Below are 26962 nucleotides of genomic sequence, written 5' to 3'. Positions count from 1 at the left end.
AGCTGGTTGCTTTTGCTTAGGGCAGGTTGCACCTGAGGCTCCAGAGGGGCCTCCCGACCTCAGTAGATGTACGTGTCTGAGTATCTGGCTGCTGGTGCTTTACACACAGCACGCGTGCCTTCAGCTCACCGCGTATCGATGGAGTCCTGGATCGTCTGGGGCTCTCCTCTGCGCGCCGTGTTTGGGAATAAGCAGGATCCACCATCAATCTGAAAAGCCGCTTTGGTGAGCAGTTGGTGAGGACAGTGGGCTTAAAGTGCGTTTCACACAACATAATCTCCATGTGCTCTGCGCCTGCTATCAAGAGAGTTTGGTTTTGTAAAAGCCAGCGTTGCTCATCAAACCATTCCAGCTGGAGCCTAGCAGCTCAGTTCCTGCGCTGTTTGCTTTTTGCTGTTTGTGTTACTTTTTTTTCTTTAAAAGATCAGGGCAGTTACAAGTTAGCCCTAAGTTTAGGGAAGGGCTCCTGTCCCACACTGAGGATTGGCCAGCTGATACAAACGCACCTCTGAAATGGAGGACGGGATCAAACCGCTCTTCTGGTGCGTTACGGGTTCACTAGTTGAAGCGTGTACAGGCGGTGTTCTGCTGGAACGCCGGGGGAGTTAAAGGTCTGGCTGAGTTTCTGATCCCTGGGAGGGGGCTTGCCGGAGGAGCTGGGCGCTGGGAGCTTTCTGACCTTTGGGTAGCTGCTGGGACGTGCTCTCCGTGCTGCTCCCCGAGGAGGATGCCCGAGGCCCCTGCGCTGTTCCATAGCGAGGTGTCTGCATGGGGCTGTGGCGTGCCTGGGGTGAGACATTTTCCTTTTCCTCTCTGACCCATGGCTTTTCCCTCCCCAGGGAAAGCAGTGAGTGGCTTCGAAGTGCACAGCCTATGGATGCAAGTTCCTTGGGAGCTTTAAATTTGGAGTTCTAATTGCGGAGGTCTAGAAGCGGTGCGTGAGCTACGCCCTGGAACTCCCTTTGTGCTTTTCCCCCTTACAGCCTGTGGGCCCCAAGCCTGAGGGCCTGCAGACAGCACAGCGCTGCGTCTTGGAGCAGGTGGGGCCCGAAACTGCGGGACTGAAGTGAATTCTGCTTCACATCTACAGCCTCACCTTTACAGCGCGGTACTGGAACGTCCCGGGCTTCTCTGGGTTGGGGATGTTGCAGGTTAACACGTTAGCTGTCATCCCCTGCTGAGCTGTGATATCGCTCAGTTACTCCAAGCACATGACAGGGGAACAAGATTACTTCACCCAGACTTTTAATTTCCAAGTGCGCAATGCCTGTAAACAGGTTTAAGGATGCGTGGGTTGCGTTTGCTCATGGGAACAGGAGAAAGGGCTTCAGAACGATCTTGTACGAGCTAAATTCGGTGTTTGGTGATGGGGCACTGAGAGCTTTGCGGAGAAATCCCTACAAACCCTGCAGGAAGGCAGCACCACCTCTGGAGCGCTCTGCCCTGGGCTCTGGTACGTGGCGGGGCAGGGCACAGCGTGGCCTTTAGTCCGAGCTACGTCCGTGATGCAGGGTTCCCGTTCCTGTGGTTTTAGGAAGGAAGCTTCAGCAAAGGAGCTAATCTAAGCACTAGTAGTAAGCTGGCTTCAAGGTGTAGCTGGGGTTATGAAGGAGGGCAGCCCCAGTGGTGCAGAGTGAGTTACACTTTGGTCTTGCATTCACCATACTGGCCTTTAAATGTTTTCTTTCCTTCTCGTCTGCATTGGAAAGGAGCTACGTCAGTTCTTGCAAGGCCTGTGTCCCGCGTGTTGTGCAGGTTGCCATCAGTGTATTTTTAACTTGCGATCGCGGTTTATTTATGGAATTGCTGGTTTATCCGTGCTGTTGATTTCACGCACACCTAAGTGCTATTACTCCCCGGGGTAGGTGTTACGGTAAGCCCACGTACTGCCAGCAGCAGTGCCTTTAAACACATTCCCTGCCCAGGCAAAACGAAGGGATAAGGTTTTGCTGATCAGACCTACGTGCTGCCTGGGGGTTTCGCTAAGAAGGGGTCCTCCCTTCGGTCACCGCCGGCTCGGGCAGCTCGCAGGCTTGGTGCCTGTCGCTCAGCTCTGTGAAGAGGCAGTGCTGCCTTTTTTTCTCTGCTGCAGAGGCCGTGGGGCTGTCTTATGCCCTAATTGTTTTTGCTTTAGTTGCTAATGGGAGAAAACCCAGGGAGGTCTGTTGGCTTTGTACAAGGAAAGACAACAGGACCGCGGTAATGTGTGATGTGTTAAGGGAGAGTTTATAGCCTGAGGAATGTAAACCTGGCAGAAATGCCTAAAATCACCATCCAGCTCCAGCGTGCTCGTGTGATTGAAATAAGCGAAGGCACATCGTACTGCTTAGTGCTAAGTGCACCTTTTATCTCCTTAATAAAACCTCAAGAGGAACGGTTCTGCTGTGCCAGATCTCTATAAAAAGAATCTGCTCCTGTGTGCAAGCACTGCACTCTTAACAGCTTAGTTTTCTCTTCCCGTGATCTTCAGGCTTGGCTACCTGGCTCCCTTACTCGGGAAGAAAGGCGTTCTGCTGCTTTTTCACTGCTGTGTCATACTCAGCGTGCTGGTTTGGGTCTGCGAGGAGGGTTCCTACAGTAGCCTGCCTTCTGTTTCACGTTAGGCGTTTCTTTTCCCCTTGAGGGTTTGTCTTCCCAGCTCGGACTGCAGCAGTGCAGCGCTGCCTCCTTGGTCAGCTTTATTCCATGCGGTTTTGCATCTGTTCTTCTCCAGCGCCTGGAGGACTGAGCCCTTGGAAGGGAAGTGGCCTGAAGGTGTGCACCAGGGAGATTCCCCTTAACCTTTGGTGGGAATCTGAGCTTTTGTGGGGTGTTTTTCCTAACCTGAAAGACTTTTGGAGCTGGGTAAACCCTTTTATTGGAATTGGATGCTGTTTTCTTGTTCCTGAACTGTTTGTGAGCTGCAGTGGCTCTGCAAGGGCCCTGGCATGGGACAGAAGTCATTGTCCGAACTGCACCTGATGGGGGGACGTGTGCCTGCGGAGAGGCTTTCTCATGAAGTTTGGCTCTTCTTGTACGGGACCCGCTGTGACACTTCTCCGTAAGCGTTTGTTCTTCAATGTGTTGTGCTCTAAAGCTGTGCCACGGAGTTCATCTCTTCTCTGTTGACTGGAGAAAACTTCAAGGTGTGAAGAAGCTTCAGGAGAGTGATTTCCTCCCAGTGCTGAGCTGTGCTTGTCAAAGTCTGTCTTCAAAGGTGGAACTGCCCGTAGTCTCGTGAGCTACTGGAGGAGCCTGTATCAGTACCCTGCTACCAGCGCGTGGCAAGCAGGCTGCAACTTTTCCCACTGCTGGTTTAGCAGCGGATTAGCAGGGCGAAGCGCCTCGGTGTGCAAAATGTGGCTTGCTCGTGAGCTGCCTGTTCGCCTCCTGTGGGATGCGTGGGGCAGGCTTCTCTAGAGGCTCCTTGGCTTCCCAAAGTGGCTGCTGAAACAGAAGGCAGTGTCTTGGGATGAAGTTCTGGTGCTGCTTTTGTGCAGGGCAGGTCTCCAGCTGTGCCAAAACATCTCTAACAGCTCTGCATAAAAAAACCCTAAGCTCCTGTTGCTCCAGGGGGTTTCTTGCAACACAGTGTGCTAAAGTACCACTGAAAGTCTGGTTTGAGCAGTTGGGAAATTCGCTTAAAGCTGCAACTCCCCCTTGGCTATGCAAGAGCCCTCCCTTAGGTAGGGTACTGCCCTTCCCTTCCCTTTGGGCCATACGTTGAACTCTTCTGGTAACCCGCAATCAACATCCACAGGATTTTTGCAGCAAATATACAGCCTGCGAAGACTGATCCCAGCGCAGGGTATTGACGTGACTCAGATTCCTAAGATAAATTTCTGAAAGCACACGTGACTTGCATGTGCTCTGTGTAGTTATATATTCCTGCGTGGAGGCTGAGAGGGAGCGTGGGTCTCGCTGGTGCCTGCTTGGTATCTGGGAGCTGTGTCGCTGATCATTTAATGCCTTCCTCTAACCATCGTGTCGCTTTTCTCCCCTGCTTCTTCCTTGGTTGACTTGATCGACCCCGATGAGCAGAGGCCATCTAAGGAAGCTGATGGCAACGGAGATGTGACTTCAGGAAGCAGTCGCAAGACACAGATGCTGAAAGATGTATTTTGGACATTTGGTGTCGCAAGTGAAGCCGCTGAGGCCAGGCAGGTCTGTCCAGGAGGGGCTGGACGAGGTCACTTGGGCATCTGCAAGATCCCAGAGACCTGCCGGTACGAATCACGGGCCAGTAAGCAGTTAACTCCCGAGTGCTATTTTAAAAAAAGCCCTTGGCATCTCTAGCGGCTGGAAAGCCAGCTGTCAAGATGTTTTAGTTTTTGGGTAGTGCCATAAGGAATGGGAAGGATCTTGCGTTGTGTTACGCTGCCTCGGGTACTTAAATTGCAGGCGTGGTGTCACTGTTTTCATTACTTTCTAAGTAAAAATGCTGAAGATCCAGAGCAGAAGCGAGACTCGGGTAGCACTGCTACCGCCGTTATTGTCTCAGTTAGAATTTATGGAAGCTCTGCTCCAGAGCCCGTCATCCGGGCAGAAGTTAGTTTACACTGAGAACTGGAAGAGGCACAGAGGACATATCTGGTGGCTCATTTCTAAGCAAGGAAGAACAAATTACCATACACAAGGTTAATTTGACAAATTGCACAGAAACTCTGACACAAATGCACCACAGCAGACACAAGCCTGAGGCAGCAATTGTGTCTGTTGGAGCCGCTGGCCTGTCAGCCCCTGGAAACTGCGTGCGGTGTCAGCGCTGAGCGCGGCGCCTCGTCCTGCGCTGGAGCTGTGCGGAGACCGTCGTGGTGACAGATCGCCTCCGCGAGCTCCTGTGTGTTTTGGTTTTGTGAGGAAGGTGCTACCAGGAGACACAACTTCTGCTTGTAAACGATGCAAAAAAAGAAGGAAATTCTTCCAGCTGTTTCCTTGCAAAGGATTTGGAGGAAGCAGGTGCCAGCCAGATCGCTTCTCCTGCAGCCCCTGCTCGAAGCAGAGCTTTGGAGTCGTGCTGTGCGGATCCGACCCCTTCAGCGCGGCTCTCCTGGCTTGCTGGTGGCTGCGACCGAAAGCTTTAACACGACAGCGCTGAGAGAACAGCCTGTTTGTTTTTTTTTTTTTTCCTCCTTAAATCTGATTGTCACTAATCTGTACCCATCCTGACTGCAGCCAGTTGCAGATTAATCGGCCTGTAAATAGAAGCAAATTGAATCTTTGTGCAGAAATCTCAGTGCGACACTTGCCATATGCTTGTTTGGGTTTTGTTTGTGACTTGGTAGGTTTAGTGAAAAGCAAAAGGAAGGAAGGAAAAAAAATCTCAGCTGTTTGTCGTGTGGAGCTTGCGGTTTGTACGAGATGTGCTGAACAAGCTTGTAATGTGTTGAACGTGCGCGTTGCTTGCTGTGCGAGCTGGGAAAGCACCTCCTGGGGCACGCGCCTGCTTTCTCCTGGCCACTTGTGCCCTGGAATTAAGTTGTCATAAAAAATCACTTTTCCTTGTACCGAGGAGGGTAAAAATCCCGAGAGGTTTGGTGTCTGTGCTTGTATCCTCAGACTCGAGGCATGGGAACTTCTGGCCTCAGAACGAAGGCGGTTTTAAATTGCTTTTTGGGATTCCTCAGACCTAAAAGGGAAGGCAGATGTTTTACCAGCCTTACAGCCAACCGCTCCCTGGAAAAAAAAAGGGAAGCGCAAAATCCAAGCGGATGGGTAAAATGCCCCACGCTCGGGGTGCGATGGAGAGCGTTAAAAGCTGTGTCTGTCGGCGGCGGTTGTGTCTGCTTCGTCTGCGCTGAAAATGCTGATGCTGAGGGCCCCGGGGGTGGCTCTGGCTGTCCGGCAGAGCCGGTGGGTTTCCTCGTTCTGCCTGACAGTTGCAGAGCGTGTGCTGATTGCTGCCTGCTTCACGGAGGGGTCTGCAGGCTCTGCTGGTGGACGCTTGGCTCAGCTCAGCGCTGGAGGACCGCAGAGCTCAACCTGCTCCACGCGGCCACCGCCTGCAGCGTCCAGCCTCGGTCCGCGCTCGGCATGGTGCAGCGGGAGCGCCCTGCGCCACCGACAGAGAAGTTTCCTTTTCTGCTGCCCCCCAAGAGAAATCTCCATCCGCAATGAGGAATGGGATCGGCCGGATGATACCCCTGCGGACCGTGGCGATTCTTCAGCATCACCTCCGGTCGGCTGGCAGCGTTTCTGCACGCCGCTCTTACGGCTGCGGTGCCGCTGCTGCTCCTTCCCGGCCCGATGTTTGCTCTCGTCTCTGCCAGCAGCAGCCTCTGCAGCTCGCTCCAAAGGGCATTTCCCAGCTCTGCAGCTGGCGTGAAGATTTCTCTGTGGCTGCAGAGCCCTTGATTTCGGTAAAGCTGTGTTACTCTTCCAGCACGATGGGACGGCGAGTTGAGTAAATCAGCAGGGCAGTGTTAAAATCAAACCGCTCTCAACTTCATCTGTGAAAGGCACTGTAGGAAAAATACGTGGGTTTTAATCCGAGCCAGCGGCGTGACCGATGAGGCCTTTCCAGTTTCTCTCTCTCTCACAGGGGCATTGGCTGCTAACGTGGTTTGTCTGAACATCGGGAGGTCTCCGGGCTGTGATATGAAGGGGTTGGGAAAGGCAGAGGGGAAGGCTCCTTGTGTAACGAGATTGACCCCTCTTGTTTTCTAACATCTCTGCTTTGGCCATGGAGAATGGTCTGCAGGTTGTGTGCGAGGTCAATGGAAATGAAATCATCTGTTTGTTGTCCCAGTGCTGGCGCGCGAGGTCTGCACGGCCTCTGCTGAATGCCGGCGCTGTCCTGAAATACTCGGGAGGGACGGCGGCGGTCGGCGGGCTCAGCCCGGGGAATGCTTCTTGCAGGTCCCTCTGAGCAGCGTTTCCCTCTCTCTGTAGTTAACGTCCCGATTTCTTCAGGCCATGGGTAACTATTTTGGTGGCAATGCATCCCATTACCTTATTTTCATCCAGAAAAAGATGTTTATGTCAAATATATCCCCTGTAGAAAACATCTCAGAAAATTCTTCACCCCAAAACATTTTTGGGTTAATGTTGGAAGCAGGATCTTGTGTATGTGACTTTTTATCCAGGCAGTTAAACAAGAAGGTGTCTTCTGAAGCAAGTTTTAGCCCAAGTCTTGGCTCTTCCTGTGGGTTAGTTCCCATCCCTCCATCCGCAGGCTGGACTCTGAGAAGGGGGACAGGTTTATGAATAGATGGCCCAAACACTAAATGCCTTTTTGAAAGCGTTCCCGCTCAATCCTTCTCCTCTTGCATCGCGAGCAGCCACCACCAGCTCGGCCTGTGCTCTGCTTGGCTGCACGGTCCCGACCCTGGTGATGGCACAGAAAGCTCCTCCTGGCAGGGAAAGCTTTGCTCGTGGTGTTCCCAGGTCCAAGGATTTCTTGGAGCAGTGTCACCAGCCCTTGAGCCTTTTTGTTTTTATTTTTATTTGATACGGGCTTCTCCCTGTGGGCTTTCACACCCAGATATTCTCAGAGTTGGAGCGTGTAAGATTTTATCCCTTTTGTAGGCTGCTCCCCGTGCGTGTCAGGAAGGAAAGGTGGACGGACAAAGTGCCAGCCCAAGGCTGGGCCAAGGCTCAGCTTGGTGAGCTTTGCTTTTGCTCTTAGCTGGTAACATAAATACGGTTGGTGGCCTGATTTTCATTTCTGCTTGGGAAGTCCTTTCCAGATACGTACTGAAGTTTCATAGTTCCCTTTGGAAGTGTTTTTTTTCTTTCCTTTTTCATTTTCTGCTTTTAAAAGCTGATGGATGTTGGCAATATCCTGGAGACAGCAGAGTTTCTCATCTCTGCGTAACCTCGGGCCATCTGCCAACAAATCTCACGCGAGTGCAGGAGGAAGGAGACCAAGCAGTGGCAGGGCTGTCTTGCAACCCCTGCGCTGGAGTCACCGCGTTTCTTCTGCAGATTTCTGTCCTGATGGCAGAAATAGTTCGCCCTGTGTGCCCTGGGGGACCTTGTGCCAGAGCCCCCCGTGTCCGTGTAAACGCTTCCAAATCAGAAAATGCTTCCCAGCTGGTGAGCAGCACCAAAGCTGCCCCTGAAGCAGGGTGATAGCCTGGCGAGCAGTCCGGTGCCCGCGGGGGTGCTGCAGGCTGAAATGGGAATTCAGCCTCTAGGATGTAGAGCCGGCTGTGCTAGCTCTCAGCCTCACAGCAAGCAGTTATTTTAAAGTTATAGAAGAAAAATCTCCAGGAGGACAGGGGGAGCATGTTGCAGATGCCGTTTCCCCAGGTGTAACTTAATTTGTGTTTGGATTTTTCTGTGAAGGTGCCCGGTGATACGGAGCGATGCTGGTAGAGCGTGAGCAGGCAGTATGGGCCCTTCCAGCTTAGGAAAGAAGCCTCAGGTCAGTGTTTGTGTAGCACCTCACTCTTTTTTGGTGGATAATCCCGTTTAAAGAAGTTCTATCTTGCTAGCTAGAGCATTTTCAGCACCCTCATGAAGCTGAACCCAAAAAGCTGAACCCAGCTGAACCCAAAAAGCTTTTGATCTGCTGGGGCTGCAAGCCTGGCCTCAGCGTCGGGCTGAAAGCTGAAACACCGCCGGCCACTTGGACAGCGAGCACGTGCTGTGCTGAGCAGCCCTGGCTCCCCACCGAAGGTCTCCCGATGCCGTCTGAGCTGGGAGAAAAGGAGCAGAGGAGCTTTGGGAGAGGCGAGACTACTTGGAAATGGTGCTGAGCCTTGCTGGTGGAGGGGAAGTTTTAGCAGTGCCATTCCCCAGGTGTCTCACAGTTGGTCACGTAACGATGCGGAGGTGCAGAAGCCCCGTGCACTGGTGCGGGTGCTCATTCCCTTGTAGTTAGGACGCCCCCTGCTATTTACCCCTATCCGTAACTCCCTGGGAAGCTGTTTGAATGCCGCTGGCACGCGTGTGCAGTTCGGGTAGCAGGGGCAGTCCCGTACCCTTTCCCAAACCAGCGCGCCTTGCTCGGTTTCCGGAAAGGTTGAATTTCAAAGGGCCGGTGCCGATCGCCCCGCCACGAAGCAGCTTAGCCCCCAAGCATCCGTCGTCCTCGCTCGCTTTAATCAGGTAGTACCTGGGGGCTGTGCACCACCTGCTGCGTCCTATTAACTTCCAGCGGAGCCACGCAGTTGTTACAAACCCACGGGAGCAGCTTCTTGCCAGCTTGTGAAGCGAAGTCTTTGGCTGTTGTGTAGCAAGCTGTGATATCACAGAAACCCAAACCGTGGAGCTAGTAGATGAAAAACTGTCCACTTTTCTTACCTTTTTTTGTCTTTGCTCTGTTGATAAACCTGTCTTCTGAGCTCTTACCATAAATCAATGAAATTCCTTTATAAGATTCCTTTCAGTCACTGCCGAGCGGGAGCGTGCAGCTCAAGTATTCCTCCCCATCTGGAAAGCGGGTCCCTGAACAGCGGCTTGCTGCTCCTGTTACATCACGCCAGGTAGCTCATCTGTCAGGCGGTAGGATGAAACTCTGGTAGGATGAAACTTTGCTATGAAACTCTGGGAGTTTCATAGCCAAGGTCTTTCTAAATAGCTGAAAGCGTTGAGCTGTCAAGCTCTGTATATTTAAATTTGCGGTATTTAAGTGGCTTCTTTAAATAAAGAGAGAAATGATGCTAATAACGTTTTAACAACCAGAAGATGTTTGAAAGTTTTTGCAAAATCCAGCGACCTGCAAAGTGCTGTGCCCGTGGGTAGGGTGCCTGAGTAACGATGCTGATCTTAGGTTTTGATTCCCATGTTCTACGTGCTGTGGAGAAAACGAAGGTGAATGCTTCGGTGCTGCCTCGTTTCAGGGTACGAATCGGAGCTGAGCTGTAACGGGACAACGCTGTCCGTGCTGCTGGGCGCTGTGGGACGGAAGGAGCCGTGTCCCTGGCTGGGCACGAGGGGGCTGAGGGGACCTCACCGTGGTGGTTTGTACTGGGGTGGTCCAGTTCCACCGCCTCTGGCCACGCGTGGGCTCTGCCAGGCAGCCACCTGCCGTACCTCCCTGCGCAGCTGGAATTTTACATCTCTGAAGGTGAATCCAGTAATTAGCTTTGCGAGGGAGCAGCAGAAAATCCCAGACACCCAGCAGCAGTCACCTCTGGGTGGTCCATGCCCACACTTAACCCCCGGGCAGCTTTTTGCAGCCTGCCCACGTGGTCTCCCATATGTGCAGCTCTCAGATTATTGCAGAAAGTCGGGAATCAGAAAATCTGCCTGGGTCACGTTATGCAATAGTTGAGCCGCTAGCGGTGAATAAGCAGATCCAGCTGAACAGGAGCACTTCTGAAGGGCACCTCTTATTTTCCTGCATGCGGACAGAGGAAATGGCTTGTTGGCTCGGAGCTGGGTCAGGTGCCTGCCTCACGTGTGGGTGCTGAGTGATGGGAATTGATTTCCCATGCAGATTTGCGCTGAGAAGTAGCTTGAAGAGCAAAGTCCTATGCAGAAACGGTTTTCTTGGGTGGGAGAGCAGGGCTGTTTTTGTGTGACTAAATCGATTTAGCAAAGTCACCTTGGAGACCTTTGTTTTCTGTGTAAGAGAAAATCATTTTAGCAGTTTGCTCAAAGTGAAAAGCAATCCCTCCTGGGACCGTGCCAGTACGTGCTGCATCATGAGGTGGGTGACTCTGGCAATGAAAATCAGTGCTCGGTTTAATTTGGAGCCAAATTCCCTCCTCCACAAACCAGCGTCACCACGCTGTGCTCACTGGGTTTGAACTTCCCCGGTGGTGCTCCTCTGAACAACCACGGCCTTAGGAGGTGCCGAGAGGCTTCCATGGCTTCACCTCGAGCTTGGCCGTGGTGCCAGGTTAACTCCTCCCTGCAGAATGGTGTCGGGGCTGAGGAGGTAAGAGCCCTCAGAGCAGCGTAGCTGCTGTAGCGGGGCCCTTGAGCTCCTGTTCAGCTACGAGAGCTGGCAGATGCCCGTCCTTGCATCCTACTTCTGCGTAGCACGCCGCCAGCACTGAGGTTGGTGCTCGTGGTCTCTCTGGGGCAGCTCGCTGTAGCCCTGCCTGTGCGATGTGACGTGGAGAAGGAAGCAGCTGGCAAACTGCTCGGTGCTTTTTGGGAACATGGGGAGATGCTCCTGGTGCTGGCGGGCAAGGTCTTGAGCGTGCCGTGCCGTCGGAACGAGCTGGTTCGTGTGCCCTAGTAAAAATGTCTGATGCTCAGCAGTCGATGACTTGTTCAGCTCTGCCAGTTGTAAAGATGTGACTTGGTGTAAGATGATAGAAAAGCTATAGCCAGTGATGGCCCAAATTGGACTTGAGTGCATTCATGGGGGTGTCATTAGTGACCCGGGGGTTGAGAGGGGCTGGGCAGCTGCTAGGGAGATGGAGGGAAGGCGTTAGTGGAGGAAGAAGGGAATATCTAGAAATGCCCTCAACAAATGTGGATTAGGGGAGCTTTAAGGTCCCTTCCAACCCAAGCCGTGCTGTGAAGCTGGATGAAGTTGAGTAAAGGTGAGTAGGATTCCGCATATGGAGGAGGATCAGGATCAGAAGGAGAGACTTGGCGTTGCCCCGTAAGGAGCAGCACAGGCATCTGCCCAGCTGGGGCACCCTAAATCCAGCTGAGGGTGAACCAACCCTTCTGGGAGCGCTGCGCCTCGGCGTGCTGGGGTTCCAGGACAAACCAGCTGGGTTAAGGCACCTCAGAGAAGAACAGCAGAGGGGAGACGCGGACGCTGGCTGATGCAGGCTGCTGTGTGAAATGCTGGGGCTGAGCTTTGTGTGCTGAGGCTCTCTCCAGTCCTGCCACTAAGCCTGGTGGTTTTGTGTCTTACTGTCCGGGATTTCTTGTGCTGGTGCTGTCCGGGTGAGCGTCTTCCCAGAGTGGTGATGCCCTTGGTGAAGGCTGCACGATGCACTCAGTACCTTCTGATCAGCGAATACCCCTGGGTATTTCTAACAGGCCCCCGTCTTCAGGAGTTAAAGCTAACGAGGACAAACTTTGAGGACCTTCCTTAGGAAGGACTGTGCTGCTGGCTTGGGGGGAAATAAAGGAGCCGTTAGTGACTGAAGGAAACTCCTACAAATTCTCTTGATTCCTCTTGGTACTGCAAGTCAGTGAGCAACTGGGCAGTAATGTGTTTTGCTGAAATATTAGAAAAATCCATCTGATGATTATCTGACATCTGTCCAATTCCAACAAGTCTTCGTGTCAGGAAAAGAACTGGAGAGAGAGGACTCTGGAAGTGATTCAGGGCAGGGGCATTGAGGAAAACGTGAGGCTGATTCGTCCCATGACAGTTTTGCTCTGCTCTCACCTCTTTCTTCAGCGTGATCCCCTGGACCTGGGGAGATTGAGGGGTTTTAGGAAATGTCGTAGGACCTGATTTACCTCTGTGGTGAACGCCCTGGGCAAGATTAATTTGTGCTGGGGCAGAGCTGGGCAGGATGGGACGAAACGGTCGGGTGGTAAAAGATGGAGGAGGTGGGATGAGGATCAAAGGAGTCCCTCTGGTTTCTTCCTGCCCGCAGATCTGGCTTCCAGCTGCTCCAGGCTGCGCGAGGGGCTGGAGGGATGGGGCTTACGGCATCTGCCCCCCCCCCCCGGCTGGAAAGCAGGCAGCCCCGCGGGGGTGGGCTGCGTGCGGGGGGTGGGCTGCGTGCGGGGGGTGGGCTGCGTGGGGTGCTGCCAGCGCCGCTGTGCTGTGGGCTGTGCCTGAGCTGGGTGCTGGGAGGGCTGCGGGACTCACGGGCTGAGCTCTTCGGAGCTATTTTAGGAGTCTGTAAGTGCAGCGGTGGGTGGAGAGGCAGTTTCAGGACTACATTAGGCATTTATCTTTGTACCCAAGTGCCTTTGATACATCCAGTCTTTGCTTAAAAAAAAAAAAAAGTGCCTTTAGGTGCTTCTGAAGACCTGCTAGGTAGCGTTTGAAGCGCTGGCTCCTGTTTTGTGTGCTGTTCCTGCACAGCTTTCGTGCTCCGCAAGCCAAAGCATCCCTGGGCAGGGGGCAGCACCCAGCCAGTGCCTGGGATCTCCCAGGCGGCTGGGCAGGGGGAGCTGGCGAGGGCGGAGAGCGAAATGAGTGCAAGAGGAGTGATGGTTTCAGCTTGGGTAGAGCCATCGCGCTGAAAGGACCTGCTGCGTCTCTGCCCTGGTCTCCGCTTTGGACCAGCAGAACCGCGGTGCAGGATGAGGATGCTTCCTGCACTTCTGTCCTTGGTGTAGGGGCTCTGCCCCTTCACATCGAGCCTGGGGATGCTGCTGTAGGCAGCCATGGGCCGTGCCTGCTGCAGGGTGGGTAGAACGAAAAGCCTGATGCCCGGATAATGATCCAGAGGTAGGTTTGTCCTAACCTGGAGCTCCATCCTCTTGCAGCTGCTTGGTGAACTGCTCGCTGAGAATTAGGTGCCGTAGGAGCAGCGTACCCATTTCTCCTCGGTTGGCTAAGCGGGGGTACAACGAGGGCTGATTGCAAAGTTTGGCTCCAACAAAGCCCCCTGCTCTTGGTGCTGATTAAACCTGCTGAAGTGTGCAGCAATTTTGCCAGCAGTAAAGGTGTTTTAGCAGCCCCAGAGGAATTACGCCACGCTCATTTGCTTTACAAATGAAGATCTTTACATGCAAGAGCTTATCAAACTTGGACAAAAGAGAATGATTGAAGGGAGAGGGTATGGAAATGCACAAAACTGGAGAGTAATAAAGGCGGGGTAGCAGGGAGAGAGAAGAGCAGCAATGCAAACAGGATGAGAAATGCCCTGGTGGTGTGTGGGTCGGGGCACACGGGAGCGTCGGTGGCCGTCACGGGGAGGGTGGGTGCGGAGGGATTTACGCTTCCTTGTCCTCTGTTCCTGTGCAGGACGCAGGCGGAGATGGCCCACACGTGCCGCGGAACCATCAACCTGTCGACGGCGCACATCGACACAGAGGACTCGTGTAACATCGTGCTCTCCAACGGGGGAAGGACGTACCACCTGAAGGCCAACTCGGAAGTGGAGAGGCAGCGCTGGGTCACGGCGCTGGAGCTGGCCAAGGCGAAAGCCATCCGCATGAGGAACAACCAGTCAGGTAGAGTGCGGCTCGGCGCGCAAACGTGCAGCTGGATCCTTCTTAAAACCTCCCTGTAAACCAGCCCTTCTGTGCTTGCTAAATCGTGCAGAAACCCTAGCTGATACTGTTTCATACGCAATTAAAAATAGCTGTCTGTTTCCCAAAGAGACACAAAGGGTTTTAAGCAACGCTGCGTGCGCCAAACGTCTTCTCATCTGGTCACGCAGCCCTGAGCCAATCTTTAAAGCCCCTGGGTAATGACTGCAAATTGTGGAGAGCAAGTGAAAGTGGAGTTACAGTGCTGCTTCTGGAAGGTAGGACGTGTGCGCCTCTCTCGTGGAGACTGGGGTGGTCAGTGTGGGTGGGGAGTGCTGCAGGAGGCACGGAGCACGGTGGTGAGCGGTGCCTCAGGGGGCTCTGATTCACAACAAAATGCCAGAGCAGTGCCTCTCCTGTTCACCCCCAGCGTAGGGTAGTGCTGTGGATGAATGATGCATAAATCTAGTTGCCTGTCTATATTCCCTGTCTCCCCTCTGCACACGCTAAGCTCTGGTTTGGTATTTATTAGTGTATATTTAGGACAACTGCGTTATGTAAAGCTGTCAAAACCCCATGCGTGCTCCTCCCAAGAGCGTATTTTTTACTGCTCTGTTGTGTAACAGATCTGATAAGTGCTCAACAAACAATATTTTTGAAATATTTGTGATCATAACTCTTCTGGGATTCACATTTGGTTTTCTTCCACAAATGAGGATGGCTTCAAATCACAGTAAACAAAAACCATGAATGTATTTAAAAGCCAGCCAGCCACCCGTTTTGTCCTACAAAACCACTCTGCTCTTACCTTGAACTCTGGAAATCAAACCTTATGCAAGAGAGAAGATGTAGGGAACACGTGCTTCCGTTACATTCTGCTTAAAATGAAAACGTAGCTTCCTAGTATGGTAAGATTCTCGCTGCCCAGCTTGGGGTTGCTTTGGTTCTGTGTTTATGTTGCACATTTGCTCTCCTGGTCCGGGTCTGGGGCTTCGGGACATCCACCAACGCTGCTCTGTGGTATTGACTGCAGTCAATATGCATCCGTAGGTAGTGCTCATGAGGCTCAGCTTCCAGCATTGCCACCGAGGAAGGTTGTGGTTGGGTCAGTGCATCAAGAAAAAAACCTCTCCTTCCCTCGGGGAAGTGCTGCCTGCGCTCACCAAACCCACGAGGCGTTGCGGTGCGCTCGATGTGACTGCTGGGCACGGCTCCTCCGAGCGGCACTCGGGGCTGCGCGGAGGTCTGAGCAGCACTGCCTGATGCTGCCGCCTTATGAAAACACACAGGCAACAGAAAATTGCTTTGACCGCATTTTTCAAAGCAGCGCGTTCGTGTTTTCATCTCTGGATTGGTGGGAAGGTGGTTTTTGGATGCTGGCTGCCGAGCTCAGGGCGGGCGGTGTGTGCTTAGCGTCCTGTTCTACAGAGAGCAGCACAGGGCCGGAGCGTAACCGGCTCGGCTCGCAGGGAGCGAGCCCCCAGTCCTGGACTCACGTGGTCTGACTTCTTGAATAATTAGCTGTCCCACAAGGTCATCTAGAAGTTGATTAGCGCCTGAGCCATTTACTCATTTCCCATAATTATTTAAGTACGCTGTGTTCCGTGGCACCAGCATCTACAGATTTAATTACATAAAGTATCGTGAACCCTCTGTCCCGCAGTGCCGCAGCTCTGGAGCGTACGTAAATGTGATGGGGAATGCAGCTGACTGAGGAGAAGATGGAAATTTCTAGACACGCTTGTTCTGCCTGGCTGAGCACGGCATCGTGCAGCGTGCTCGCTGTCTGCCGGCCATGCGAGCGCTGCTGAGCCGGTAGGGGAAAGCTGACCGGGGAGTTGACCTGTGGAGTTGAAGCTGAGGACTTGGAAGTCCTCTGCGCTGAATGCATCACCCAGCTGATGTTTTGTCCCAGTTAGAGACCTCGTAATTCAGGTGGGGAATGGACGTGGGTTAGGTTGGACAGTTTTGCCCGAGTCAAAGGAAAATTCCTCGTGCTGTGAATGCTGGGTCTGGCACAGAGCCTCGAGCTGCGTGCTTGCAAGCAGAGGGACGCGGCTCTGGGCTTGCTGAAGGAGCCCTTAGGTCCTTCATTCCTGCTCACGGGGGAGTCATCCGAGTCGATTCCTCTTGCCCCGAGTGATCCCCAACGCCTTTCCCAGCCTTGTATTTCTGCAGCAATCGGCGCTCTCTTGCTGCTTTCCCGTGCCCTGGCAGCACCGAGGCATGAGGAGGTGGAACACGTGTGGCTCTTGGCCGCTTCCCCCAAGGGCTCTCTGCTGCTGGCGGTGTAACGGGCTGCAGGTGATGCTGCTCGGCTCTGCAGATGCCCAGCTGCTGGGAGAATGTTTTGCTGGATGAAAACTGCCTTTTTCCCCAGTAGTTTTCCTGAAGTTGGCTTACCCACAAACATCTTTACTGTGAGTGTTGGTTAGCTCGAGCTGTGTGTTGAGAAGAGGTGTGGTTTTCGTTTCTATTTTTAAGAAATAGCAAACCCTATACCCAAACCGTGAGCTGGGAAACCTTGCTGCTTCTTCCAGGGTGTAGCTGAAGGGGATCTGGTTTCCCCTCTCTCCAGTGCAGGGCTAGGACTATTTTGGTAAGGAGGCGCGAGCTGGGACATGAGCAAGTACTCGCAGATGTTACGTGACAGCTCGCTATCCGTGTCCGTCCTCGCTGATGAGAAGCCTGCCTGGTGTCACGAGCAGTACCGCGTGGATTAGAGGCAGAAAGCGAGAGCGGAGATGAGTTGCCATCGTGTATCTCTTCTCCATTACAGTGTCGCGCTTAATTCAATTAAAATAAACGCATAACGTCACGGTAGGACAGAAGGGGCCTGGACACAGCTGAGCAGCTTGCCACTCTTCATTGAAATACCAAGTTCTTATTTCTAGCCGCATTTATAAGGGGTTGGTGAACTTTTCCCTCTTCCTTATGCTTGGTTTTCTCTCTGCAGACGTGGCTTGGAGGGCGTGAGTTAGATCTGATGACTGTGATCGATGCCTGGGTTTTGAGGTAGTAAAATATCATTCTGTTCTAGGGCAATATTATGAGGCACGGGAATTAATTCTGTGAAATGGTGAGTGGTGGGTATTTGAGAATTATTTTCTTGGCTATGTGAGGGAGAGGGTCTTTGGAAAAGCCTGCAAGGGATGGGTAGAAATCTGCCCCTGGTGGCCATCTGACATCTCCAAAAGCAACTCGGGCTGCTTGGTTGCTTGGAGAGGTGAGTTGGTAACGTCATTTGATCCCCTGCTCTGGGGTTTATAGGAGGAAAAGGTGCAACCCCCTCCTGTGCCTGGGTTTACTTCCCAACTTGGTGCAGATTTTGGGCTGACCAAAGGCGTTTGATCTTCATAGTGCTGAAAATGCAGGAGTTAGCTGGGTAGGTCAGTGCTCGTGTCTGTGCCGCAGGCAGCTCACCTGCCCCACCTCTCCAGGAGGTGCCCGCTGCCTCGTGCTGAGATCAGGGCTTAGGAGATGTCAGGGCAGAACCAAAGCTGGGTGTCACAGAGAAAAAAGAAAACCTTGGCCGTAAAGTGTCCATAATTAGCTATTCCAAAGCTTTTCCTCTAACTGTACTAGTGATAGCCTTGGTCTTGTTGCTTGATGAATTTTGTCTGTTTTTATTCCCTCTTTCAAGCAAGGCGCTTGCTTGCTAAAGACAGTCTGACTTGGCGAAGTGATGCTGCAAAGCATCTGCAACCTTCCCTGCCCGGCTCTGTGAATTGTCCCATTGTTGACGTCCTCCCTTGCCTCGCAGCGAGCTCCTGGTCCGGTGGCTGTCCCTTGCGTTCCTGCTCCGACTGTGGCATGACGAGACAATCGCCCTCGTTGTTGGCTGCGTGCTCCCGACGCCAGCTCGCTGGAAGAGCGCTGGCTGTTCCCAGCTCCGTCAGTGCCTTTCACAAACACGCTCCCTTTTCCCTTCCTCCTCGGGGCGCTGCTCCATCCCCGCTCCTCTGCGCGGCTGCTTGGGTGCTGTGCTCCCTCAGGGCGCGTGTCGGGAGGGGTGCTCGCTGCCAGCTCTCCCTTACCTTGCTCTTCTAATTAGCTTTTGATCCGCACGGTCTGGATTTTCCCAGCACTGCCGGCTGCTGTTTGCCCTGCCAGGAGCTGCTGCCACGGGAAGTGTGATTGGCAGTTCTGCTGAGACAGGGCTCTTTTCTTGGCTTTCCCACTCTTAATCGTTCCTAATCAGGGTTTTGAACTTTGGAGGCTCTCGGCCGGTTTTTTCCCCCCTTTCAAAAACAGCAAGTGGGATTTCTCTCGGGGCTTCACAGTGGTGCTTGGCCCTCGGGGTTTTCCATCTGTATTTTTCAGTCCCTGGGAAGCCCGTGTTGGCCCTCTGCATCTTTCCGGCAGTGTCCATAAAAGACTAATCCTGCTGGTGGTTTCGGTCCGTTCCCGGAGGTAATCCTGCGTGAGCTGTGATGTGTCACTAATGGAGCTGTGAGACTTAATGCCGATCTTATTTCAGAACGTTTATTCGCTGTGAAATAACATTCCACTGTGCTCATTTAGAAATAATTATGCTCGTTATCAGCTGGGGCCCCGACATCCCGGGTCGGGTGCAGGCTGTGTTCAGAGGATGCCAGCACCGAGGCACAAAGCTTTCTGCCGGCCGCGCTTTGCAGCGGTGCCAGGGAGCTGCCGGAGCCATCTCCGGCGCTCTGTGTGCGCTTCTCCTGTCCTCTGTGCTCCCTGGGCTGCTGCCCTGGGTTTCCTAACCGTTTGTCTTCACTGCTCAAACCCGACCTTCGGGGAGAGACCGAGACAACCCAGCCCTCACCTCCGCAGCATCCATCCGGAGCTGTGTTCCGATGGGATCTGTGGCTCCTCGTTTCTGGTACCTCTGCCCCACCATGGGCACGAGTGTGGGGCAGGATCCGTCCCTTGCTGTCACCGTGCCCATGGGCATCTCGCGTGGGGCTCTGGGGATGAGGTGCACGGGAGGTGGCTGTGTCTCTGGATCTCCCGAGGCTGCGTGCTTGGGTGTTTGCAGGGATGGCTCTCCCAGCAATTGCCCTGAATGGAGAGGGTTTGGAAGCAATGACCCACTTCAGGTATGGGTGGGTAAAGTAAGTGGCCTGAACACATATTGGCATGGAAAAAAAAAAAAGGAAAACGCTAGAGATTTCCCTTTTTCATTGTTTTTAGAGTGGATCTGATCAGCCTGGGGAATTTCTCCCAATGTGAGCGGTGTGTAGGCTGAGTCAGGGCATCTGCCGATTTTTGTTTCTGGGAAATTTGCGTGTTTCTCGTTTCCTTATTTGTTGGCCTCTCTTCTCCTGCGCCCTGGACAAATGCTGCTGCCTCTCGCTGGGGGTGCGTGCATGATTTGAGGAAGTGTTAATTCCATTGTTTCACGCCTGTCAGCTCTTTGTAAATGCATGCTTCCTTTGTCTAATGCTCAGTGGCCTTTTTGTTGATTGTTTGATTTGACCATTTTCGCACGCTTTCAGGAAAAAAAAAAAAACGAATTTATCAAGGTCACTTGTCAAGACTGCAAAGAGAAATCAATGAAACAGGAAGTGCGTGCACACATCTTCCTTAATTCATGATGAATTACCTCGCCTGGTGACTGACGAGTGGTGTGCGGTCACTTCCCCAGGTTCGAAACATCTCCTGCCTGTCCCTTGCCTCCAGGATTCGTCCTCTGGAGGCTCGGGTGCATTTGGGGAGTTTTGCCGTGCGTGAAGGAGCCACTGCCCTGGTGCTGGTGAGGAGCCGGGTGGGTGGGCACAGAACAAGCCCTTGGGTTGGCTCCAGACTTCTCCCGCACAGGTCCCAAAGCCCCCGAAGCACCTGCGGGTTGTGCTGGCTTCTGGGCACAGCTGTGGAGAATGGGATTGAGCGCCTGGTCCTTCTGCCTTGGGTTTGTTCGCTGTTGGCTGCTTCTAAGCAGGAACTGCAGACAAACAGAGGCAGTGGGCGTTAATGCTGGGTTTTGTCCGTTCAAATGAGGGCTTCTTGGTGGGCTTTGGTGCCTGGGGGTCCCAGAGCAGCTCGGTTCTGCCCCCAGAGCAGGTTTGGTGGCTGGTGCTAGGCTATGGGGCTGTGCCAGAGGGATGTGCCCACCTATGTTCTTGATTTCTTCTACCTTTTCATCTGATTATGGCACACGTGAACTCTGTGTGACTGCTTGCCTTGTCACTTGTGTCACCTGTCCCTCCAGGCTGGCGTGACTGCATGTCCTGAGAGCAGGATGGAAACCAGGCTCCTTTGGCTCGTGTGCCCAAACAGTTCCGGGATTGTTTCATGTGTCTGCCTGCAGGTGAAGCCGCGAGCAGCGAGCCAGCCCTGGCAGCTGTGAACCTGAGCTGTGCTGCTCAGATCTTGTTCACAGGCTCCAGAGCAGCAGGTATTGTGAATATTGGGGTTTCTGGTTCACCTGGTGCGGTGGTGAGATGGCCAGGGCTGCTCCGGCAGGAACCAGCTGCCGGCCCCATGGGAAGCGTTGAGGGGAAGCTCCCAGCCAGGTTTCCTCTGGAGCTGTGGAGCTCTGCTCGCTGAAACACCTGGGTGCTGTGTGAGCAGCTCCCAGCTCAGCGGAGGCTTCAAAGCATGCCTCTGGCCTTGCAAAGCCGCCCTCGTGCTCATCCCTGCTGCTCCTCTCCTCTTCCAGAGGCCGGCTGCAGCCTGGGCTCGTCGCCCTGTTCCCTGCGCTCTGAAAGCCGCTGCTCTGCGGCGGGCAGAAGTGGGAGGGATGTGCTGTTTCATTCGCTTGCTAATAATAGCTCAGCCTGTCGTTTTGCTAACTTACAGCTGCAGCTGGGATGCAAGTCGGTGAGGATGCTTCCTCGCTGATCCCCGGGGCGCTGGTTTGCTGGCTGCACCGCTGGGCTGGGCCCAGCTCTGATTTAAACTTACCCTTGGACTTCCAGGCCTGGTGGCTGACATCCTGCACCCACAGCAGCTCCTTCACGAACCCGTGCCGCGGAGGTTGGCAAGCAGCAGCTCCCTGAGCACAGCACGTGCTGAGCGCAGGCTGTGAGCTTATTTATAGCTGGTAGGGGCTGGGGGCAGCCTGCGGCTGCAGCGAGAAATGAAGCAAACAGCTGCTAGGTGCTGGTACGCGTAGGGTGAGGCGCATCACGGCCTCTTCCAGACGTGGCTCCTTTTCTTATTTTCCGTGGAGGATGCGGTGGCGCCGCCTTGTGCTGCAGGTACTGCTGGCATCAAGCGCCCCGAGCAGTTCTGGAGCAGCGTTGTCTGGAGATGCTTAAATCTGACACCTGGGCTTTTCTGCGCCCATCGCTCCTGGGGGGCTTTCCCGGTGCTGCTAATGGCGCAGTTCCCACGTGCGGTGGTTTCACCCTGCGGGGCACCTGAGCTCCACCACAACCGCTCTCTGTCCCCCTCCCCAAAGGGAAAAGAGGAGAAAACGTGATGAAGAGGGCTCAGGGGTTGAGGTAAGGACAAGGAGCCAGCTGAAATTGGCCCTTATCTACCCTGGGGCAGACTCGTCTCACAGAGGCCACCCCTGCGGCTCCAGCTACCAAAACCTTACCGCATAAACTCGAGATGCTACGTGGGGACACAGAGTGCCTATGAAGTGCTGACGGGTGTGGTTGTTAAAGGCTCAAAGCAAGTGAGTTTCACCCTTAAGTGTTTTTTTAAACCCTGAATGACATAGCAGGGGCTTTTGTGCAAGTGGGAGCGTGCCTTGGACGTGGCAAGGGGGAGTGTTTCCAGCTCGAATAACTGGCTCCGTGTATTTCTGTGTTATTAGGCACTTAGGATTCGCGAGTGCTTTTTGTTTTCCTGGCACAGAGGAAGGCTACTGGAGGAAAATCAATTTTTAGGTCTGAAAATAATAACAATTCTAATTAGAAATAAGTCATTCAGGGATGAATGGCTGCAAGGGAGCCTCCTGCTTCGCTCTTTGTCCACCTGAGCATGTCAGCATCTGCACCACACCTGCAAAATGGAGAACTGGATTTGAGCTCAATGTGGGGAAGGGAAATGTTTTTATTGTGGGTTAGTCTGGTGGCGATGCTTTGGCTGGATGTAAGCGAAAACCACCGACGGGCACAGGGTGGTCTGGAGAATCTCGCCAGTAAGTTTAGGTGATCCAGCAAGAAGAGGAGTCGTATGGAAAGAGAACAGTAATGCCCCTGGCTGCAGTTCTGGGGCATGGGTGGCTTGTTCCACCCTTAAAGCACAAACCAAGTCCCTCCATAGTTCTTCCTGGGGCTAAACTAGTTTTTCTCTGTGTTCCTGGTTTCTCCCGAGTGCTCTGGGCCAGGGAGAAGTGAGAAAACCTCCAAGGGACTTGTTTGAGAAGGGGCAGCTTTCCTTTAAGGACACCTGCTATGCCTGGCGCAGGCAGGCCCCTGGAACTGTGGGGTAGCACCGATGTGTGCGGCTTTGGGTGTGTGTCTCTTGGGATGGGTGAAGAGGCGATTTAGGTGTTCTGCAGTCATTTAGGGCACTGCAGAGCATGGCATCCAGTGCAGGGGCCCAAAAGAATGAGAAACTCCACCAAAATGACCCTAAACCAAGTAGAAAAAGACTGTGGTGGTGGTGGCACTTGGTTCCCCGGGTGGCACGCTGCTCTCCATGGCTGTAGCTGTGTGGGTGCCGTGCCTGAGGCCCGAGCTGGGCGCTGGCGCTTTGCTGGAGTGATGCAGCGGTGGCAGGTTGCCCTCTCCTGGCACATCTCCTCCCCGTCTCCTCCGCAAACCCCGTGTTCCCATTGCACGGAGGAGGGCTGGCGGCACGGGATCCATCATGAGGCTCCTGGGGCTTTTGGGTAAGGGGCATCCCCGCAGAGGGCCGGCAGCAAAGGTGCTGAAGGCGTTTGCTCACTGTCGTTGCCTTTTCTACTATCTTTTAAAGGCTTCTGTGCTGCAGGGCTTAGTGGGCAAAGCCTGCGTGAGAGCTCTCCGGAGGAGCAGGAGAGCCAGCATTTCCCCCGTGTGAACCCCGGCAGTGCTCAGATGCACCGGGCTGCTTGGGGGAGGTGCGGCGGGCGTCTTCAGTGGCTGAGCCCCCTGGGGACCACCGAACGCCCACCGCACGGAGACATCGGTGTGGAAGCAGCTCCTCTGCCCAGCCTGTGCTGGCACCTCGTGGCGCTGCGCGTTCCTGCAGCCCTCCTCTTCCTCCCGGTGCTGAAACCCATCACGACCCCACACCTGCTCCCTGGGGCGCATCCCAGCGATCCGGCAGGGCGCTGAGCTGCCCCGCTCCCGATGGCGGGGATCTGGCTCTGGGAAGGAGCTGCTGAGCCTGCCTGGGGGCACGGGGTTTGGGTTTGCTCCCCCAGCTCAGCGGTCGGCTCCCTGATTTCGGCATCAGCTCGGCGCGAGCGAGCGCAACGCAGGCGTCCGACACGCGCAGGTGTCTGCGCTCCTGGGATGCAGCGGTTGCTTTTGGTGGGGCAGGGCTTGTGGGGTGGGGTGATTTCGCATGAAGCCAAAATTCTCCCGCTAGGAAATGAAAATGAACTCGGTGACAGAGAATTTAATGCCACCTTTATTCTCCTTACGGGTGAGGGGGCAGAACTGCAGGCTGAGAGGGAGCTGGTGATGCTGCGGGTCCTGGAGTGTGACAGGGCTGCTGATAAACGTCCTGGGGGGCATTGGATTTTAGTGGCTTGGTGCCTCCCGGCCCCATCTGCTCCTTCCTGGGGATGGAAGAGGGTCTCCCAAAAGAGGTCCTTGGTTTTGCTGCCTGTACAGGGGCTCACGCTTTGACGTTCTCACTTTCCAATGTGAGACACGGTGGGTAGGTCCCATCCTGTGCCCGTTTTCAGCTGCACGGAGCCAGCAGCGATGCAGGGCGTCGCCTTGAGCAGACCTGTCCGAACCGCGGGCTGCAAGGCGGTCGCTGTTTCTAGTTTGTGCCTGTTGGCAATTCAATGGGAACAGCTGAAACTGAGTTCAGCTGGTGGTTTGTGCGTCGAGTGGCTGGTAAGGTCCCCTCTCCTTTGCAGAGGCGACTGACGGCGTTACTGCTGTGCTGCTGCCGAGGGACCTGGGGGCAGAGAAGGTGGCCACCTGAAATACCCACCTGAGCACGTGGCACGCTTGGACCTGGTCACAGAGCTGGACGAGACCCATGAATGGGTTTGGACATTCTCAATACCCTATCAAGGAAATGATTGAAATAAGTTAGCCTTCAAGGGGAAAAAAGGGCCATGTGCCTTTTTTGTCGGGAAGCCCTTTCCATTGAACTTCTTTTGGAAGCCGTCTCCGTTCCGCTGCTAAAAATCCAGGTCTCCCCGAAGGTCTCGGGCTGGAAACGTGGTGCCAGCCGAGGAGATCACAGGATGTCGTGTTCTCCATGGGCTGGAGGTGCAGGCTCGTCTGCCCCAGCTGCTGCTCGTCCCTAGTTTGGGACCTGACAGCAGGAAGCTGTCCTCTCAGAGCCCATCGGAGAGGCGTTACTGAAGTCGTTTCGTTTGATGCGTTTCTTTTTTCCGCTTCCTAACGGCGTGCCGGCAAATGGCCCAGCTGTTTTTAACATACGTATTTAATGGGTTTTCTTTTTCTCAGTGAATAGTACTGGAAAAAAGCAGCTGTGGAACTGGACTGTAGCACTGAGCTCCTACCTAAGCCTCAGTACCCCTTCGGGGCCTCCGGATCCTAAAATGCCCAGACAGTTGGATGTGTATTTACTGGTGTTGGCACCGGAGACTGAAACGGTCTGAAAAATAGGGGAAATGAGAAGCAATGAGTGTTGTCAAAGCTGAATTACCCCTAATTCCTGCCATACGAGGTTATGCTGAGTGCCAAGTCTTCAACAGCATCGAGCAGTCGTTAGCGGTGCGGTCAGAGGGAGTCAGACCCCGTGTTCCTGCTCCCCAGGAGCTTTGTGGCTTTTGGGGTTCGGTGTGGGGCTGAGTGACAAAACCTGCTGGAGGCGGCTCTTCTGGCAGCCTGCAGGCGGCTGCAGTTTACGTCTCGGCTTCTGAAATTGCTTCTTTTTGTTTTTGGTGACTCCGGGATCTCGCTCAGCAGGGTGCTGACCCCTGTGCTTGAAATTCCTGAAGGAAGCAACTAAAAGTGACCAAAACCATGTATTTCCTTGCTGTGCAGTACCAGGATCGCTTGCGGAGACTGGCAGGAAAGGCCAGTAAGGATTGCGCTGTTTTAAGGAAGGTTTTTTTTAAGGGTTAAAACAAAACAACCCCCCCCCCCCCCCCCCCACACACACACACCAACTAGAAATGGAAAATAAATGCTGTTTTGTTTCCTGGGTGCTTTCCTGATGCTGACATTCAGAGCGAAGAGCAGTAACTGGTCAACCATTCAGTACGATATTACACCTGACTTTCTTGTTTGCGTTCTCACGCGTGGGAAAACTTCAAAGCAGGACGGTGACGTGAACACAAACTGCAAGGTTCTGGGCATTGCCGATCGTTCCGCGCATTTCTCAGCACGTGGTGGTATTTGGTGCTGCAGTGACACCTGGGGGTGAGTGCTGTGTTCCCCGGGTAGCTTGTTGTTGTCAGCTTTAAAATTACCGTGGAAGAAGAGGTTCTGATGCCTTTTCAGTGGGCAAGTAAAAAAAAAAAGTCTGCTGGAGGTGCGTAGCGTTGCAGTGTGGGGGGGATTTTGGACACGTGTTGGGCCAGAATACTGCAACGAGACGAATTTTTAAAGCCATTCCTCGTGAAGAGGCAAGATGTTTTGTTTGCAGGGGTTGTTTTCCGTGTATTTTAATCCTCCTGTCAGGCTCTCACACTGCAGAGGATAAACAGCAGCTTGGGGTAGCTCGGCCACGGGGTCCCGCTTGCACCATTCTGCGTTAGCTGTCGGAGCGCTTGGCGCCCCCTCTGAGCTCTGTGCGAGTTGTTCCCGCCGCCCTCGATGCGAGCGCTGAGAGGAGCAGAATCGGGCTAAAAATCGAGCTGCGCATAAAACACGTTTGTTAACAGTTTGTTTCCTGCCTCGATGCCAGGCTGTGACCCGCGGTGACCGACGTGGTGACAAAGAGCCGTGGTTGACCCGTGCATGAGCAGAACCATCAGCGCTTTAACGCGAGGTCCGCATGCTGGCTGCTTCAGCTGGACCCAGGACCCAGGGTAAGCAAGGTGCCCGTGGGTGTCCAGCAGTGCTTCTTGAGTGAAGTAAGATAAAGGGAGGAAGGAACAAAATGTAAAGCAGCAGCGGATCCTTGGGCAGAGCCAGAGAAAGGCTCCCAGGGATCTGTTTTTCTGGAAGTGGCCTTCCTGCATCACCTTGAGGGGGGGTTGTGCTCTCGCCTTTTGGTGTCCTGGTTTGACCTCAGCAGCCCAGGAGCAGTGGGATGGGGCTGAGGATGCTCACGCAGCTCCCCTGGGCTTCAGGAGCAGGGCGCGGCGTTCTGCTGACAGCCAGGGGTGATGTTGCTTTTCGTCAGGAAAGGAAATACCCGCAGTGAACACCCACTGCAGTCCTGCCACCTTCTCCTGCACTGTACTGGGGTTCCCTGGCTCTGTCCCGGCGGCGCGGATGGTGAGGGGCTGGGTAACCCCGGCACCAGATGCAGAGGTGAGATTGGTTTTCGGGTGTTATTAAGAATAAGCTTGTGGCAGGAGTGCAAAATAATTCCTTGTAGAAAGAGGAGTGAGAAAGTCCAAAGAGCCAGAGGAGCAAAGCTGCCACGTACCTCTGTGTACATAGGTTACATCTTGTATCCCTCTTTACTTTTTAACCCTGAAATAATTTTTCCTTCGGTACGCAGGACTTGTGAGAAGGTGCAGCAGGAGGTAGGGTGTTACCTGGTTGGCAGGAGAAAGTTTTAAAATGCTAATTTGTATTTTCCTTTTGAAAGCCTGGGGGATTTCCTTGCTGCGAGGCCATGGCGTGAATGACTTCTAGGAGCGAGGATAGGAATGGCAGCTGGAGGCAGAAGAGGTTTAGGAAGTTGGTGAGTTGTCCCATATCAGGAAGGTGAAATGTAGCAAAGCCAGGAGAAGTGTAATGGGGGAAAAGAAAAAGAAAGAAAGAAGTAAAATTAAAACAAAAAA

At 53.7% G+C, this 26962-nt stretch overlaps 1 protein-coding gene across 3 annotated transcripts in view; it reads left to right on the top strand.

Moving 5' to 3' along the window:
- The window catches only part of OSBP2 (oxysterol binding protein 2), an 80829-nt gene that overhangs the window by 7581 nt on the left and 46286 nt on the right, over nucleotides 1–26962 (top strand). For 2 of the 3 annotated variants that reach the window (XM_035340618.1, XM_035340620.1), the window contains one exon: nucleotides 13772–13980. In XM_035340618.1, coding sequence (XP_035196509.1) covers nucleotides 13772–13980 — 209 coding nt within the window. Of the gene's footprint in view, nucleotides 1–4078; nucleotides 4219–13771; nucleotides 13981–26962 lie in introns of those variants that run through there. The other variant, XM_035340619.1, reaches the window with a different exon arrangement.

This window comes from Oxyura jamaicensis, chromosome 15, assembly GCF_011077185.1.
Source record: "Oxyura jamaicensis isolate SHBP4307 breed ruddy duck chromosome 15, BPBGC_Ojam_1.0, whole genome shotgun sequence".
NCBI lineage: Eukaryota > Metazoa > Chordata > Aves > Anseriformes > Anatidae > Oxyura > Oxyura jamaicensis.
Note: the sequence above shows the minus strand (reverse complement) of the source record. Positions and strands in the feature narration are given on the sequence as shown.